At 49.4% G+C, this 18239-nt stretch overlaps 1 protein-coding gene across 2 annotated transcripts in view; it reads left to right on the forward strand.

Annotated features, from left to right (window-relative positions):
- The window catches only part of Itga9 (integrin subunit alpha 9), a 296388-nt gene that overhangs the window by 42955 nt on the left and 235194 nt on the right, over positions 1 to 18239 (forward strand). For both annotated transcript variants that reach the window (XM_040739731.1, XM_040739730.1), the window contains exons 6-9: positions 5288 to 5417; positions 8315 to 8400; positions 11147 to 11215; positions 16112 to 16249. In XM_040739731.1, coding sequence (XP_040595665.1) covers positions 5288 to 5417; positions 8315 to 8400; positions 11147 to 11215; positions 16112 to 16249 — 423 coding nt within the window. The remainder of the gene's footprint in view (positions 1 to 5287; positions 5418 to 8314; positions 8401 to 11146; positions 11216 to 16111; positions 16250 to 18239) is intronic.

Raw genomic sequence — 18239 nt, forward strand, 5'->3', positions numbered from 1 at the left:
CTATTAAAAATACGTTTCTTTATTTCTGTCTGTGTGCCTATGTGTATGGGTGAACGTCCCATGGCTCACGTGTGGAGGTCAGAGGAAAACTTCCAGGAGTTGGTTCTCTCCTTCCACCATGTGTGTTACAGGGTCAGACTCGGGTTGTCAAGCTTTGGGCCAAGTGTCTTTGTGTGCCGAGCCATTGCAGCCCCAGGGATCTTCTCTTATTTAGTGCTCATCTGTAAGTTTCCATAGTCTTGTGACAGCCAGCCCCGTGCCATCCCACTCTTGGGTTTGCCAGCAGCAGTACCAACTATGCACTTGTCAGGTCAAAGACCAAAAGTGCCTATCCACTCCAAGTTCATCTAAATCCCGTTTAGCCCCTAATACGCGTACCACGTCACATGACTGTTCTTTCGTGACAGCACTTTACCTGGTGGTGGTCACAATGCTTCTGGAAAAGCCACCAGCACCACTTGCTGGCTCACTGACCCCCAAATTGTCTCCCATGATCCTTAATTTTTTAAAAAACAAGATTGTTATAAATTATGTGTGTATGCGTGAGTGTATGTGCATGTTAGTGCAGTGTCCACAGAGGCCAGAAGGGGGCATCAGATTCCCTGGAGCTGGAGTCACAGTGGGTTGTGAGCTGTCAGACATGGGTGCTGGGAACTGAACTCAGGTCTATGGAAGACCAGCAAACACTCTTAAGTTCTGCCTCTCCCTTTTAAGTCACGCTCAAATATACATAATATAAATTCTTCCATTTAACCACGTTAAAGCCTACAGATCAGTTTTTAATGAATTCTCAGTGGCATGCAGCTGTCGGTCTTGTGTAGTTTTTTTTTTCACTCCAGCCTGGGTCCTTTCTTGAGTGGTACCATATGTTCTCTGCCCAGTAGCCTGAGGGATTTTGCAAAGCGAATCCTGACATTCTGACCCTGTGGCCTCCTGTTACAATGGAAGACAGAGGCCCTGACTCCACACTGCCCAAAGTCTGACTCTCAGGACTCCATGCCTTTCCCTCCTGGACGAGCATGTGCAACACTGAGGTGGCTCAGGGTTTTCTTTATAAAGAACAGCTCAGAGTCAGGAGTGGAATTGTCCTGTTCTCAGAGACCTCTCTACAGTCAAAGAGAAAACAGTTTATAATACAGCAGCTAGTCCAGAGGCAACAAAGAAAAGATAGTTTGAGAGCTGCACTCTCAAACTAGTAAACACCAGGTACTTTGCCTCCAGCCCCGCCTTTGGCTGGCCACGCCCATTCACACCAGCCCCTTTTCCTGACCCCTGTCCCAGTGATGTTCAAACGGTGTGGCCCAGGATCTCCATGGCTTTGGCCCAGCACAAGATACAGATACATTTAAAATGTAAAATTTACTTTCGCAAATTCACTTATCACATTTGCAGGCACGGATACCAAGTTCTGTAGGGATGTCAAAAGGATGGACTTTGTCTGGTCTACACAGAGTTCTGTAGGGATGTCAAAAGGATGGACTTTGTCTGGTCTACACAGAGTTCTGTAGGGATGTCAAAAGGATGGACTTTGGTCTACACCGAGTTCCGTGCTGGGTCCTGGGATTGGCACCACCGTTTGTTGTAGCTGCTGAAGTTAAAATGAGTCCCCCTCCTGCCTCCCTCTCTACCATCCCGCCAGTCTACAGACAGGCTTTCTCTCTGCTCCTCCATCCCTGCTGAAGAGCCCTTGTCATCATCTCCCAGCCTGGCCTCCCATCAGCAGTGCCTCGGAACCTCCGTCTACAGACAGCCAAGGCACCATGGTTCCCTTTGCCCAGACGCCCAGTGTCTCCCCATCCCCTTGTGGGGAAAACTAAGCTCCATGCTGTCCACAGCCTCTCTGTCCTCATCCTCTTCTCAACCTCCTCCTGCAAACACAGCCTGGTTGCTGCCGGGGCGTGTCACGGTCTCACTGTGACATTGTACTGGAGCGCCATTCCAGGCTCTGCGCACTACGGCTTGCTACACACAGCGCATCCGAAGGCATTCAGCGATTGAACTTTGGTGTATTGTGTTTTCAGTCACGAGGAAGAGGTCGTGGGCTACTCAGAGGGCTGCTTTTAGAATACTCTCGGGCACGCGCTGCCCACAGGCAGAGTTAGGGCTTGAGTGACTCGGCATGGGGCCATGTGGAGATATTTTCCCCTGAGGATAGAAGAGAAAGTAGATTCATGGCAGAAATGAGAATTCCTTGAACCTTTGACAGGGAACTGGGGGACAAGGAGTCCTGGGGGGAGGTGGGGGACGTAGGGGGAGGTAGGGGGAGGTCTATCTTTTTGGCCCCATCATCTGGTTAGCTGGGGAGAGTGAAGCATTAGGAGCCGGACAGGAGGGCAAAGGGCAGGAAGGGCAGGGCCATGTAGGAGAGACCAGGCAGCAGTGTAAGCTAAGGGTGACCAGCAGGAGGACAGAATGGGACTCAGAGCCCGAGATAACCTCGGCGCCTTGCCATTTGCCCCCTAGCTCTTCAGGTAAGTAGGGACAGAGTGTCCAGAGCCCAGGAGAGGCAGGAGGGCTCTGGAGGAGAGGTCCTTCTTTCTGCCACATCGTTTTCCAACTCCAGCGGTTGTCTCCTGGCTTGCCTCAGCCTCAGCTTTGGTTCCCAGGCTTTGGGCCCCTGTAAACGGCAGGTCTTTGAACTCCCTGTCTCCCTCTTGTCTGCAACTGAACAGGAAATACACTTGAAAGGGTCAGGCAGGCCCCATCCCCTGCCCCTGCACTCCTGCTGACCTCTGCACTCTGCCCCTGCTGTGAGTTGTAGCTTGCAGGACATGGCCATGTTGGGCCAGACTGTTCCCACCCGAGATGTCTGCTTGACCTGTGGGTCAATGACCCTGAGGTCGTCAATCCTCTCCCAGTTATAGATGCCCTGTGTCCTTGAGGATAAAGGACAATGTTAGCCATTTTTGTAGACTAGAGTATCAGAGAGGGCATCATCCAAGCTTCTAGACGAGGCAAGGAAGGTCCAGCCCTCTGTGGAAATGTTAGGTGACGTTTCTCCGCTCAGATGGATGCCGTGCTGCCTGGTGGCAGGCGGACAAAAGCGGATGACAGCCTCTTTCAGGTTCGTCCAGGTGACCTCGCACCTTAGCGGCGTCTGGGGGAAAGGCCCACGCTGCCGACTGAGGGATTGGATTTAGTCAGCCGTATCTTTTACTTGTGTGTGCCTGTGTGCAACATTGGCACTGGCTGTTCCTCGACTGGCAAAGAGCTTAGAGTTGATCACATTTTTTTCTGACATTTGTGAATAGCACCAAAAAGGACCCAGCCACTACTCACAATGAGTGGGAAAAGCCAAACACGAGGTCTTCCGGAAAGGCAGTGTGTCTCCCGTGAGTACAGCCAGGAGGGGGCCGCAGCTTTGGCTGAGCGTGCTAGCGTGGACGAGATGGGATAGACCGTGTGGTGGTCAGGATCTCTCAATGAACCTGGAGTTTGCCGATTAAGTGACCAGTGAACCCCAGGCATCTGCCGTCTCATCCTCCCCGCCATGCCTGGGTTTTTATGTGGGCGTTGGGGATGGAACTCAGGTCCTCATACTTCTGTGGTCAGCACTTTACAAACCAGCTAGGTCTCCAGCCATTAAAAGATGGCTTTTAAGGGACGAGATGACTGTGTTTGTACACTCTGTGACACTTGAGAGGTAAGCAGGAGATATTAACTATCTACTTGGTTTTTCTTCTTGATGAATCCAAACCACAGGCAAACAGCGCATCCCTCACCCAGGCCCTGCAGGGCCTTTGCTATCTCCTGATGTTGCTCAGAGCCTTGGCCCAGAAAAAGTTGCGGGCAAAGAGAATTTTGCACTGTGCACAGAACTGGTCCGGGGCATCACTCTTCAGTGCCCCTTGTGCTGGGGCCTTCATTACAAATTCCTTTTTAGAGGAAAGAATCTCTCTCCTCTAATGAACTCATGGTCTGTCTTTCAAACACTCCTTGAGACCTAGCGCTGTTCTCACACCAGTGTGAGGAGAGAGTGGATGGGTGGGTGAGTGTGCATTGCACACTCCTGGTGACTGTGGAAGTGGTCTGTCTCATAAAGGAAGAAAGGAGGGCGTGGAGAGAAGAGAAGACAAGAAGGCGTCCCATAGTGCCATGGCCCAACGGAGGAAGGGACCATAAACACACAGAGAGCCAGCCGCCTGCTCTGTGTCCCTAATACGGATATGTCATTCAAAAATTTATAATCTCAATAAAAGCTCAAGTGTACCCCGAGACTGTCCCTCAATGCCTATAGTTTTATTTTATTTCACATAGCGATTTTCTTTTTTAAAGACTTACTTGAGTGCTTGTCTGCATGCGTATGTGCACTGTGTGTGCATGTTGTATTTTTTTAAAATACTGACCTACAAAAGAATTAGATTTCATTTTTTTTTCCTGAATGAAATTGCTTTTGTTGTTTTCCCCCCATCATTCTTCTTTGTGCTCTCCCACCCCTAGGACTTTCTTTTCTTATTTAAAATTTTATTTATTTATCATTATGCATGTTTATGCACACAGTTGATGGATGTGTATGTACATGTGTGAGCGTGCCTCTCTCTGTGTGTGTGTGTGTGTGTGTGTGCAGGTATGCCTGCCATAGTACATGTCTGGTAGTCAGAGGACAACTTTCAGGAATCAGTGCTCTTTCCACCTTGGGTTTTGGGGATGGAACTTGGGTGGTCTGGCTTTTGCAAAACCCCCTTTACCAGCAGAACCATTTATCTGGCTAATATGTTTATTGAGACAACATCCAACCAACTGAGGTTAGCTTTGACTCACTATATAGTCAAGGCTGGTCCTGAACTCCTGATCCTCCAGCCTCCATCTCCCAGCTGCTGGGATTGTAGGAGCACACCACCATGCCAGGTTTGGTGTCGCTGTGTTCCCTGGAGTCACATGACTTAGAACAGTACCAATTGTTCACCATCCATGTTTTATCTTAGGGTGAAGCTGGTGTGTGTGTGTGTGTGTGTGTGTGTGCGCGTGCATGCGTGCGTGCGTGCGTGCGTGCGTGTGTGTGTGTGTGGTTATGCAGCCTTGTTGGTGGCCAAAACAGGGGCTTAGTCTGTCCCTCATTCTCCCGCCTTGTTTAGTAATCTCATCTTTAGGCCTGAAAATCCTAGCTACATGGTAGACTCTAGATTGCCCAGGACCTGGTACCATTGCCTGGTACCAATGCCCAGGACCAGGGCATTGCCATAGAGAGGCATCGTAAATTCAATTCTCAACTGTCCTTTGTCATGACTGTGACTTGCAATGTGTCACCTAACCTTCTGTGTCTCCTTTTGGATATTTCCCCCCCTAGGAACTGGTGGTCATGGGTGCCCCAGGCTCATTTTATTGGGCTGGGACGGTCAAGGTGCTGAATCTGACTGACAACACATACTTTAAGCTGAACGACGATGTGATTATGAACAGGCGGTATACCTACCTAGGTGAGTAGCCGGCGAGTCTGTAAGGAGACAGGGAGGACTGTGTGTGATGACCATCACCACAAGCTCATGCGTTATTGCTTTATTAACAGAAGCAGATGGCTTTTGTACCACCAATCTAATTAATTACACCCCAATTAGAGTTTCCTGACATCTAGTTGCATACATGGGCGGTAGAGAGGTCAAAAGAAGAAACCATATCAAAACCGGATGGTTTTGTTAAACTCTGATCGGGGAACCTCCAGGGGACCAACCTTTAGCAGCCAATCACAGTCAGACGGCCAGATACAAAATGAATGTGGTTGAACCTGGCTTTCCCTGGAGACAATTTTGAATGGTATATCTGCTTCATGGTCACCAGTACGAACAGTAAGAATCAGAATTTTCACCAGGTCGAGCAACATGACGCTGAGCTTTCCTCAAGAACTCTGGAAATTTCTCTTATTTTTTTCAGTTCTTTTAATTGGCTAGAAAGAATATAGGCATAATTTAATTAAGCAGCTACCAGGCAAAAATGATCCTGGGCTGGATACAGCAGGGTGTATCCATAGTTCTTGCTACTCTGGAGGCCACAGCTTCAGCAGGGAGTCTTTGTAATGGAGGACATTTGAGGCTGTTCTAGACTACATGGTGAGATGCTGTTTCACAAAAAGGCGGGGGGGAGGGAAATGAAGACAGAAGGAAGGAAGGAAGGAAGAAAGGAAGGAAGGAAGGAGGGAGGGAAGGAAGGAAGGAAGAGAAGGAGGAAGGGAGAGAGCAGGAGGGAGAGAGAGAGAAGGAGAGAAGGAGCTGAGAGGAGACCATCTTATTTAAGAATAAAGATAAGCTGGGCACGATAGCCCGTGCCTGTAATCCTAGTGCTCTGGAGGCTGAGGCAGGAGGATCCCAAATTTGAGGTCAGTTTGGGCAGCTTAGCAAGACCTTGTCTTGAAAAACGAAGAACAAACAAAGAAGCACTGGTGAGAACAAACAAAGAAGCACTGGTGAGAACAAACAAAGAAGCACTGGTGAGAACAAACAAAGAAGCACTCGTGAGAACAAACAAAGAAGCACTCGTGAGAACAAACAAAGAAGCACTGGTGAGATGGCCGCCTTTGCTTGTGCAACAGTAACAGTTCTTTTCTGTTCAGCCCAGACCTTACGTGGACCAAAAATTAAACTAAACTTGGAAAGGTTAACAATGACAAAATAATGTCTTTCATGCCTGCTGTATATAAAGTAAGCCAAGGGAAACTCCTGACCCCCTTTTTAGATAAAGAGCTCCCTGGAAACACCTTGCTAGGCAGATGTAAGGAGCGTGAGTGCGTGTGTGCGTGCATGTGTGCGTGTCTGTGTGTGTGTGCGTGTGCGTGCGTGCGTGCGTGTGTGTGTGTGTGTGTGCGCGTGCGCATGCATGCATGCGTGTGTGTTTGCCATTCCCAGACTGACTGTTTTGCCGACTGGCACAGGCCCGCAGCACTCTCCACACTATGAGGTGTTTCCGCACCACCTCACAAGGCAGCCATTATCACCACCGGCTACAGTTCATAGGTGAGGAACTGCGCAGACATTATGTAACTTGTCAACGTCACATAGCTTAAAGGCAGCGAGTCCATTGTAAACCGGTGGTTTCCGATGCAGGGTCTAAATGGTGAAGCCCCCAGCCCCAGGGTGTGTGCTGTGGAGACATCACTTGCCTCTGGTACTGAGCCCCCTACTAAGCTGCAACCACCGTGAGGTGGGGGTTCTGCCCCACATTCTCAGGGCGTTGTATATTTAGTGACTAGAAGGGACTCAGCACTGAGTCAGGGATTTAAGGGAAGGCTCAGAAAATCACAGCTACTTGGTAGCTTTAGGTTTGAGGACAGGTCCTGAGAACTACAGGACCTGTGGTTTCTCTTCTGTGACCAAACTAGAGGCCCTTATCTGCTTCAGGGATTTGCGTGGAGTAGTCGAGGGTGGGTATCACTTGTGGCCGTCTTGGTAACAGGAGCCTTCAGGCTGAGAGACATCCACCATGGGGAAAATGGGATGGCCATGCTCAAGAGATGACAGTTGACACGTGTCACAAGTCAGCATGCAATCATCACAGCATCAGGGTTTGAAGGCCATGGGAAGGCTTGGGTGAGTGATGGACAGTGACATACACTCTTTCTGCTGGCCAAGGTGTGATTTCAGCCTGCCAGCTAGGCATGCAGAAGGCAGGAGACATTTAAATCAAACTCAGGTGGCCCTTTCCCCATTGCTTCGGGGTTCCTTTCAAACCCAGACTCTTCGAATGCCCATCTGCTCACCCATCCATGCACCCATCCACCACCAGTACCTTTCACTTCTCTTAAAAAGATTATTATTACATAGTTTCTAACCACGGATACTCCAAACTCATGCAGATGGTCTTAGAATCTTGCTTGATAATCTTGAGCATGGTTAGCTAACCATGTATTGTCTGTATGCAAAAGAAGAATATTGAAATCTTTTGCAGTATTAGGAATTGAACCCAGGGCCTTATATACACCAAGCAAGCACTCTGCCATTGAAATCAACCCCTAGTCCTTTGTTCATTTTCCTGACCTGGATGGGGTTGCACTATAAGGATGTGTGTTCTCATTCATGAAGTTGTACACTTTTGTGTGTGGACTGTGTCATTAGAATTGTATTTCCCCAAAGTAAGACACACACAGAGTACTTAGCACCCTACTGCCCTCACAGTGTCCATGTGAGCATGCATTTTCATGAGACAAGCTATTTAATATGAAAAGATTGACAGCTGTCACTTGTCTTCCAGAAGGGCGTATGTCCCAACAATAGCATACTGCCTGAGTAAAATACCTACCTAGGAAATGTTTTCTTCAGCTGCGTATGTTTTCCTTATCTGACCTTCTTTCTCAAGCGTGTCTTCGATTTCTACCCATCCCGTTCAGGCTATGCAGTGACTGCCGGCCACTTCTCTCATCCGTCCATCACCGACGTGGTAGGAGGCGCCCCACAGGATGAAGGCATCGGAAAGGTGAGGGGGAGAGAAGCCCGAGGCGTGGTGTAGTACCACGCAGAGGAGGGAGCATCCTGCCCTGTAGAGGCCTTTCCAGTTTGCCTGGTCTTGAACACTCTCCCAGTAGGCTGACGAGTAAGTGGGGGCTGATGGGGAGCCCTCCCCTCTCTCTGACTGTCTCCTTCTGGTCACATTGGGAGCGATCACCTTGAAAGTTTAGAGTGTTTGCAGCTGACTTTGGGTGAGATTTTAAAGACTACCCTTGACATCCTGGTACCCTCCAGAGGAAGAGCATCTAGTGCTGTTCAAACTCAAACACCTCCGCCTTCCCAAACGACTCTGACCTGATGGAATCAGATCTCATCTGCGATGTCTTGAGAGGTTCATAATGCCTGATTTTCATGTTCCCCGATGTTTCAGAAAAAACGAAAACAAACAAAAAACCCCACTTTGTTTTCAAGACTAGTGTAACTAGGGCTAGCCTGGGAACATGTAGATTTGACTTTCTCTGTCATAGTTGCCAAGAAGGTAGGGGATACCCCAAAGCACAGGGCACTCTTAGACGTTCTGGGAATCATGGCCTCTCAGGGTCAGCGAAGGGGAACTGTGGCGGTAGGTAGCATCATGGTTCAGGCACCCTCGCTCAGGAGATCCACATTTATCTTACTGGCTGTACTCATTTCTCCTCATCACTGTCAAGAAGCCATTTAGAGAGAGGAGAATTTATTATGGCTTGGAGTCTGAGGAGAGAGATGCTGTCACAATGCAGAAGGCATGGCGGCAGAAAGGAAGTATCTACACCCCAAAAACAGAAAATTAACCTCAAGGCCTGCCCCCACTCACCTTCCAAAAGGCCCCTCCTCCCAGCCCTCCCAAACACTGACACCAGCTGGGAACCAGGTGTTCAAACACGTGACCCGGCAGGGGACCCTATTCATTCAAACCACAGTGTTGGGAAAAGCTGAACCGTGCTGTAAATGCTGGGCCCATAGTCCCAAGGGTAGACCAGTGTATCTCCTGTGCTTCAGAGAAGTGGAACCCTGAGTTCTGGACCCCACAGCCTGGTTAATGAGCACCATCAGCAGAGAAGTCAGCTCAGAAGCCATCAGCTGACGGGGCTTGATGAGACCCGCTCATGAGGCCTTGTCTCCGGATCATCTTGGGCAGCAGGCAGCAGTCGCTGCTCGGGCTTCAGGAGTGTGATGCGGTGGAGAGAGGTCCTTAGAAAATGAAACCAAGTAACTCAGGGCTCAGGCAGAGTTGAACTCTGATACTCATGTCAAGAGCTGACTCTTTCTGAGTCACATGAATTCCTCTTCATAGTGGAAGAAAAAACCCAGTGACGATTTTGCTGTCTAGGGAGGAAGCAGGGCCCCCAGACTTCTCCATTGTAACTTTTACGAATGGGTGCTTTCACTCCTGGTGTGAGAACACCAGAGCATTCACACCAACGTGGTTGTTCCTTAGCCTAGGAAAGGGTCCTCTACTCTGGTTCTCATGAGCTCATCTTTGCATAATATGTTACTAGAGATGGCTCGGTGATTTAGAGTGCTTGCTGCCTTTGTAGAGGACTTTTAGTTCCCAGCACCCACATCCAGAAGCTCACAGCCACCTGTAATTCTAGCTGCAGGAGATCTGATGCCCTCTTCTGGTCTCTTCACACCACACACACACACACACACACACACTCACTCACACAATACACTCACACACATACACACTCACATAAATACACACTCACACATACACGCACACTCACACACTTACACTCACACACATACACACTCACACACTTACACTCACACACATACACACTCACACACTTACACTCACACAATACACACTCACACACTCACACATACTCACACACACTCACACACACACAAGGAGAGAGAGAGGGGGCACTGAAATACTTTGTGAAGATGGAATGATGAGGGGCTAGAGAGACAGTTTAGCGGTCAACAGCACTTGTTGCTCTTGCAGAAGACCAGAATTAGGTTCCCAGCACCCACATGGTGGCTCACAGCTGTCTGTAACTCCAGATCCGGGGGGGTTAAATGCCCTCTTCTGACCTCTGTGGACACCAGGCACACATATGGTGCACATACATGCATGTTGGTAAAACACTGATATATGTAAAATAAAATCATTAAATCTCTTAAAAACAAAACAAAACAAAAACAGCTGGGCGTTGGTGGCGCACGCCTTTAATCCCAGCACTTGGGAGGCAGAGGCAGGCGGATCTCTGTGAGTTCGAGACCAGCCTGGTCTACAAGAGCTAGTTCCAGGACAGGCTCCAAAACAATACAGAGAAACCCTGTCTTGAAAAACCAAACCAAACCAAACCAAACAAAAAAACAAAAAAACCCCACAGATGATTATGATGATGATTATCCACACAGACTCCATAATTCTAACTACAGTGTGGGATCACGTTGGAGAGTTTCTCCCCAGTGCTCACCTCCACCACCTTGTCTTAGATGGTGACTTGATTAAAGCTCTAGCTCTCAAGACTGAAGGGGTTAAAGAGAAAGGGCCCTATTGTGCATGGTTTCTACGGGGCAGCTCAGGGAGCCCTGGAACTCCTTTCCACGCCACCCCGGACTGACACTTTCTCTGCTGCGGAGTTGCTGGGAGCTCCGTTGACTCCTTTGTTGTCACCAGCCAGTGTACACACACCTGAAAGGCCATGGGCACACAGTGAGGACAGCCTGTAGTCAGTGCTTCCGTCCTGACCCGGGTTTGTGTTGTTTTCCTCCCACAGGTTTATATATTCAGAGCTGACCGGAGATCAGGGACCCTTGTAAAGATTTTCCAGGCTTCAGGAAGAAAGGTGAGTTCTTGATGTGGCTCAACAGGGAGTCAGTTCCCTTTGAGGGTGTGTGTAACCTGAGGGCACACGCGCACCCGAGGAGACATGTAGCAGATGAGTGTGTACAGGGCTGAGCTACAGGCTTGCTTAAAAGGGCGTCATGGTCCAGGTGCTGGTGCCCATGCCATGGGCGCTGTCTCCCAAGCGACGGGCGCTGTCTCTCTGCCTTCCCCCTCCCTTCCCTTTGTCTTCCTCTAGCTTCCCATGCACGCACAAATCCAGTCCAGAAGGATCAGGTACTGACCATTGTCCCCGTCTCATCCCCTGATGCTGCCTCCTCTGCCCATGCCCTTGTCCCCTGACTATTGTTGCCAGGAGGGCCACTATCATGTAAAGAAAATTCAAATGAAACCCACCTTAGTTCATGTACAGGGATGTTCAACCCACATCCGATAGGCTGTGTGTACCACAGGGTGTCTATCCATGGATGCAGACTAGCACAAAATTATAAAATTCCTTAAAACACCACGAGGTAGGGGAGGTAGGTGTGTGTGTGTGTGTGTATTTATTTCAGGTAATAACTTTGTACCTCAATGTTCTTAGAAGGTTGAGAAACAGCCACAAAGCCATTTCTGGAGGCTGTCTTGGAGAAGGGCTACATCACACCCTACCACGCTCACCTCCCTCCCTGTTTCCTGAAAGTTTCCAGTAGAATGGTCCGGTGACTCACTCACATCCTTTTCCTGGGCTTCCCTCTCCTGCCTGTGTTTTTGTGGCTTAGATCAGTAGGAAGGTGTGGCTGAGCTTGGTGGCTCAGCAGGCCAGGAGGACTGGGGGATCCTGGGGGCTGTTGGAGGACTCAGTGGGCTCTGGAACAAAGCTTAGGATGCGTGGAGTGTGGGAGGGAGCTGCCAGGAGGCTTTGCCCGCAGTTTCTCCGAGACAAGGGGGGAACAGGGATTGTTCCTTCCTGGCCGGCATCCCTGGTTCCCGCTGCATTCCTGCTGTGGGTTGTTCTTGCTACACACCAGCCTAGAAACATTCCATGTTGCCCCAACAGTGAGTGAACGGTGTTCAGAATTCCAAGAATCCCACTTACACATAGTTGTTATTTTTCCCCCTATGGTTGCAATTTTAACAACCTTAATATGTACACTCAGTATATAATGATCATAACCTTTACGTGGAAAAAAATGCACCCACAAACTTGGCTCTGCCTCTAGCTCTCGGAAGTGTATGGCCATGTGTTATTTTAACATTTCCCAAACCCCAAAATATTAGCATCAGAAAGCATCAGTGAAAAATTTGCAAAACGAGTTTTCTAAGCAACTCTAAAGTTAGGAAAGAAAGAGCTACATACTATTTGTGATGTATAAAACAGAGAGAGCCCCCCCAAACAAGTAGGGGTGACTACCATGTGGTAAATGGGTGGTTGTGTCCATTGTGGATAATGTGCCTACACGTGAAAGTGTGAGCATTCTTTCACAGTGCTTGTAGAGCTGGACCCTGCTCCCCCTGCTGTCTGTCTATCATCAGTCAGTCTGTCTGTCCTTCTATCATCAGTCAGTCTGTCTGTCCTTCTATCATCAGTCAGTCTGCCTGTCCTTCTATCATCAGTCTGCCTGTAGCTTCTCTTCTCTGCCCAAAGCCCCTAGGTCTGGAGAGGGGCTTCCATGACCAATTGTGTTGAAGTGAGTCGGGTTCAGGGACGATTTGGGAGTGGATGCTGTGAAGGGAGATCATGCAGCCGTTGAGAACACTCATCTGAGTTGCTGAGGAATCAGTGCATTGAGCTCTAGGACAGACTCATATCTGTTTGAATGGCCTCATTGCGATAGGGTGAGCTGGATTCTTCCATGCAGAGACTGCAGGGCCACAGTGCTTTACTCCAGCTCCACAGTCATCTTCCTAATCCCCCCTCCTTCCCCATTCTCCCAGCCTCTCTCCTTTCCTTCCGTATGTGGTGTGTGTGTGTGTGTGTGTGTGTGCGTGCGCGCGCGTGCGTGCCATCATGTGGATATACACATGTACGTGCATGCAGATGTACTGCATGCTTACGTGTGCGTATGGAGGCCAGGGGCCGATGTCTGGTGTCTACCTCAGCCACTCTACCTTATTTCTGAGAGAGGCCCTCGGTTGGCTGGCTGGGCTGTGAGCTCCAGGGATCCACCCGTCTCTGCTTCCTCAGCACCAGGGTTGTAGATGCTCAGGCTTGGGTCCTCATGCTTGCACAGTCTGTACTTTACGGTCTGAGTCATCGCCTGGGACCCCACCATTCCTTTAGGGCTCCTCTCCGCAAAGCCATCACCCTGCCCCGTAGTTACTCCTAAATCATCTACACCCCTGCCGTGGCCTTCACCGTCCCCTCTCAGCAACCCCAGCTACCCTTGCGCTCACCGTCATCCATCCGACCTTGACACGGGCCTTTCCCTTCTGCAGACATCTGCTTATTGCTAGAAGATATCCTCAGCTCTCTGACTTCTCCATTATCTTATAGAGAGAGGATGTGACCTCCTGGGCTTCCAAAGGTCTCCAGCGTGGCCCTTTTTGTTCAGGGCTCCGTAGACAACAGAAGGTTCCAACTAGAAAGTCACCCATTTACTTCTGCTTTGCTTTGGCTCTACTCCCGTTCAAACTGTCTGGTATCCTGGCTCCCTTTCCCGAAGAAAGGAAACCAACAACAGCACCACAACTGAAAAAGAGAAAATAGAAAAGTGGTCTGCTCTTTATTGAGTTGACACCTTACAACAGTAAGCTCAAGGTCACTGCTGTTTGTGGTTCGGATATGAATCCAAACACACTCCAAGCTGCCAAGGATTGTAGCTCCTGGTCCAAAGCATGTCCTTGACATGCCAAAATGTCATTGACTCACCTCAGTGGGTGAAATGTCTGCATTTAAAAACAACTGAAGGATTTTTGATTCAGCACCCATGAAGATACCAAACTAAATAGCCTGCTGGGGTTAAGCCGATCACCCCCCTAGGGCTCAGCCCAAGAGAACAGCTGTTGTCTCTGCTCTTCTGGTCTTGCAAGGTTTCTAAACAATGTTCCCCAGGCCTCCAGGGCTAGTATTTACTGCAGGAAGTAGTGTGGAGTTCTCACGCCTCTCTGTATCTCCCCGGGGTCAGTTACCAACAGGTCTCATAAGCAAGTGAAAATTCCGGGCCCTTCCGTTTGAAATCAGCTTCAGACCTGCAGCCCTCTAGGGCAGACGCAGCATGCATGCTTAGGGCAAGCACGATATTTTCTTATTTATCACAGAACTGGATATTAGCCTAGGACCTCTCATTGTCTAGGCAAAGCCCTCTTACTGCTGAGCTGTGTATCCGTAGCTCTTTTGTAACATTTACTTAAAGGTCTATAACTTTAAACCATGTGTATGTGTGTGGGCTTGTTGTGCCCATGAGTGAAGTGCCCTTGTGAGCCAGTGATGTCACATGTCCCTGGAGCTGGAGCTGCTCGGTGTGGGTGCAGGAAGCAGAACTCAGGACCACTGAGCCATCTCTCAGCCCCTGCTTTTACTTTAGAGGGAGTGTCTTGCTAAGTTTGCCAGGCTGGCCTTGAACTTGGGGTACCTCAGCCCCAAATATCTGGGATTACAGCCCTGAACCAATAATCCCACAGCAACCAGCCTTAAAAAAATAATGAACCTGTTGCCAGCATTTGAAATAGGTACCGGAAGTCAAAGTTTAGTAGTCTTTTGGAAAAGGAAAAGCTGACGTGCTGGGGCCCAGCTCTCCTGGTGCTGTTAGCCACAGCTGGGTGGGGTCGTGCCCGTGGGCTCCGGGACGCTGCAGTCTCCACCACTCACTTTCACGACTTAGCCACAGAGAACCCAGACGTCGCCTGTGAGCACGCTTGCGCTGCCAGCTTTTATTTCACTTGTTCCGTCCAGGCTAAAGCCCGGATCTTTGGCCTTTGGATTTGAGATGGTGGATATAATATAACAGATACTGGGCAGGAGGCTTGGCTGCAGAGTCTTGTTATATGAGGACCTAAGTGCGACCCTTCCATCCTTGGAGTGCACTCGGAGAAGCCGAGAGTGGTGGTGGCGTGCTCTTGTAACCTCAGCACGGGGGAGGCGGAGATGTGCACATGTACCTGCATACCTGTGTACACGTACACACATGTGTACTGCACTCACATGAACAGGCGCACACATGAGCATGCACACCACACACACACACATACACACATACACACACACATACACACATATATACACACATACACACACATACACACACATACATACACACACATACACACATACACACATACACACACATACACACAGACACACACATACACACACATACACACACATACACATACACCACACACACACACACGAGAGAGAGGGAGAGACAGAGAGAATAATAAAGTAATAGGTACCGATTGCACTCTGATTCAAGAAGATCCAGCCCCACTTCCTCATGTATCAAAAAGGATAGCGCATGGATTATGTGTTCTTCTGTCATGCCGGCTCATGCATGACCCATGTCTTACCCTGTGTAAGGCTGGAGGGGATATGTGCCCTGTGGCATATTTTCCTACCTGCCTGTGTTATAATACTTACTATGCCTTGTCAAATGTCTGGTACATGGAGCATATACATAAACACAGTGTCTCACTGTAGGGGGACTGCCCCTTTACCTGCCCCTGGTGTCTGGTACGTGGAGCACATACATAAACACAGTGTCTCACTGTTGGGGGACTGCCCCTTTACCTGCCCCTGGCAGGGCTCTAGGAAAGGGGTCTCTAAGATGAGCAGCTTTGGTCTCTCATTGACTGGAAAGTCTACAGGAGTTGGGTGTGCCTCTCTGTGCTCAGCTGAGGCGGCTTCTGAGGGAATGGGGACATGGGCTGACAAAGCAAGGACAGCTTCTGAACACGCTGTGATTGGACTCGGTTGCAGATGGGCTCTTACTTCGGCTCCTCCTTGTGTGCAGTTGACCTGAACATGGACGGCCTCTCTGACCTGCTCGTGGGGGCCCCCATGTTTTCTGAGGTCAGAGATGAAGGGCAGGTTACTGTCTACCTCAGCAAAGGAAATGTGAGTACGATATGGGGCAATGAGGAGATGGGTATCGGGAGGGACATCACTCTAGTCGTCATGGCTAGCACCCATCGGGTCCCACTGGAAGTAAACTGTGCCTTGGATGATGCTACCCAAAGGAGCTGAAGACCAGAGTCCCGCATGCAAAGGCTTAATGATCCGTTAATGGACAGTTGCACACAGTGCAGGACCCAGGGAGAGGCTTAATGGCTATGGGGTGCTGCGTGTGGTTTTTTTCTGCTTTCTCTAAGTGATGTCGGTGTGATACACATGCTGTAGGAAGGATTTCCAATTTTCAGATGAAATAAACCAAGGTTCAGGAAGGTTAACTCCGCTGCTTCAAATCTAAAAGGTAGAGAGGCTGGGATTTCAGCATCAGCAAACTGGTTTCATCTCACTTCTCAGAGTTTATGTGCATCTTTCTAGAGAGACAGGGACGGGATGTCCTCGAGGAATCTCGAGGAAGGAGTAGGGATTGAGCAGAAAGTGAATTGGACTGGGCCAGAGCTCCCAACAGAAAGAATCCTGTGGGTTGAGTGGTGAGGTGGCAGGACCCTTACCCAGTTCAGCATGGAGCAGGGGCTGGGTAGGAGCTGACAAACCGGCCAAAGGCTGTAAGCACTGTGTCCCTTATTCTTCAGCACCATAGAGGGGCCAGACAGGGGCAAAGGGGCCTCTTCCTCCTCTGCAGCTGGTGGAGGGTGGGTGGGTGGGGCCTTAGGAAGAAGGGCGGAGCAGCAACCAGTAGAGGCAGTAGACCCGTGACAAAGCGACCATGCTTGCCACACTCCATCTGATACACCTCACTGCTATGGGGCTGCTCTGTGTACAGAGGTATTCTGGTTTTTATTGAACTGCAGCCCACAGTCCGTGTGGCCCGATGGAGGAGTGGAGGTAACAGAGTAGGTAGGCCCGAGCTTGAATCTAAACCCTGCCAGATCTTACATGTGAACGGTGAGCTAGTAGCTTGAAATTGATCATCTCTTCCTCTACAAAGCAGGGAGTGTCATGTGCTCTAAACAAGATGACCATACAGGACATGGGCAGATGGATACATACAGAGGGGCTTGGGGTTTTCCCCGGCACATTAGCAGGAAGCATTACAGAACTGGACATCTGTGACCAAGAGTGCTTGGATTTAACCAACCACAGACTGAACACATGGGAACAGAAAACCATTGTGCCCTACTGGACATGTATAGACCATTTGCATTGTATTAGACTTGGTTTAAGGATAGGGAATGCATCCACAGGTTCCATGCAAGTACTCCACTGTTTTATATTTGAACATTTGAAGTGTTAGTTTGCTGGGGACCAGGTGCCAACACTCTTGGACACCAAAGGACAACCTTTTGTGTTTTGGGGTGGGGCCTCACCAATGAGATAAACCAAATAATCAGGTTTTTATTTTTCAAGCTACAAGTTCTATTTATAGCAATAGAAATTTATTCACAACAAGGACACACCCTGGTGTGGTGGACTGTGGGTGTGTGTAGGTCCAAAATGCCTCTATACCAGGGAAGCCTTAAAGATTCTCAAGCCTGCAGCTGTCAGGTGTTTTAATGTCCTGGTATTTCTATGGCAGTCATTCTTGGGGATGATGGGTCTTCTTGGACGGCTTCTGCCGCCATATGCACCATTGCCCTGCCCCCAGCGTTTGCCCAGGGGTCTCAAAGCTGACCCACGTGTGATGCACCCTGACCCCAGGTGCCTCTGGCTGTAGAACCAGGACCCTTTGACAGGATCGTTCTGTGCAAACCTCAGGGACTCGTACCAAAAGACACAAGAGAGGGAGGCGGTGAAGACTCCTTCGGTTACTAGAGTCTGAAGTTCTCAACCTTCACCTTTCTACCAAAAACCAAAGAGAAAATTGAGGAAGGAAATAGATTTATTCAAGGCCCTGAGTAAAAGACAGGAGACTTCTTAATCTCAAATTGGCACCCTGGGGTGGGAGGTTCAGGAGTGCAAAGACACAAAGGTTACCTGG

The sequence above is a fragment of the Mesocricetus auratus genome, unplaced genomic scaffold (assembly GCF_017639785.1).
Source record: "Mesocricetus auratus isolate SY011 unplaced genomic scaffold, BCM_Maur_2.0 Super-Scaffold_100691, whole genome shotgun sequence".
NCBI lineage: Eukaryota > Metazoa > Chordata > Mammalia > Rodentia > Cricetidae > Mesocricetus > Mesocricetus auratus.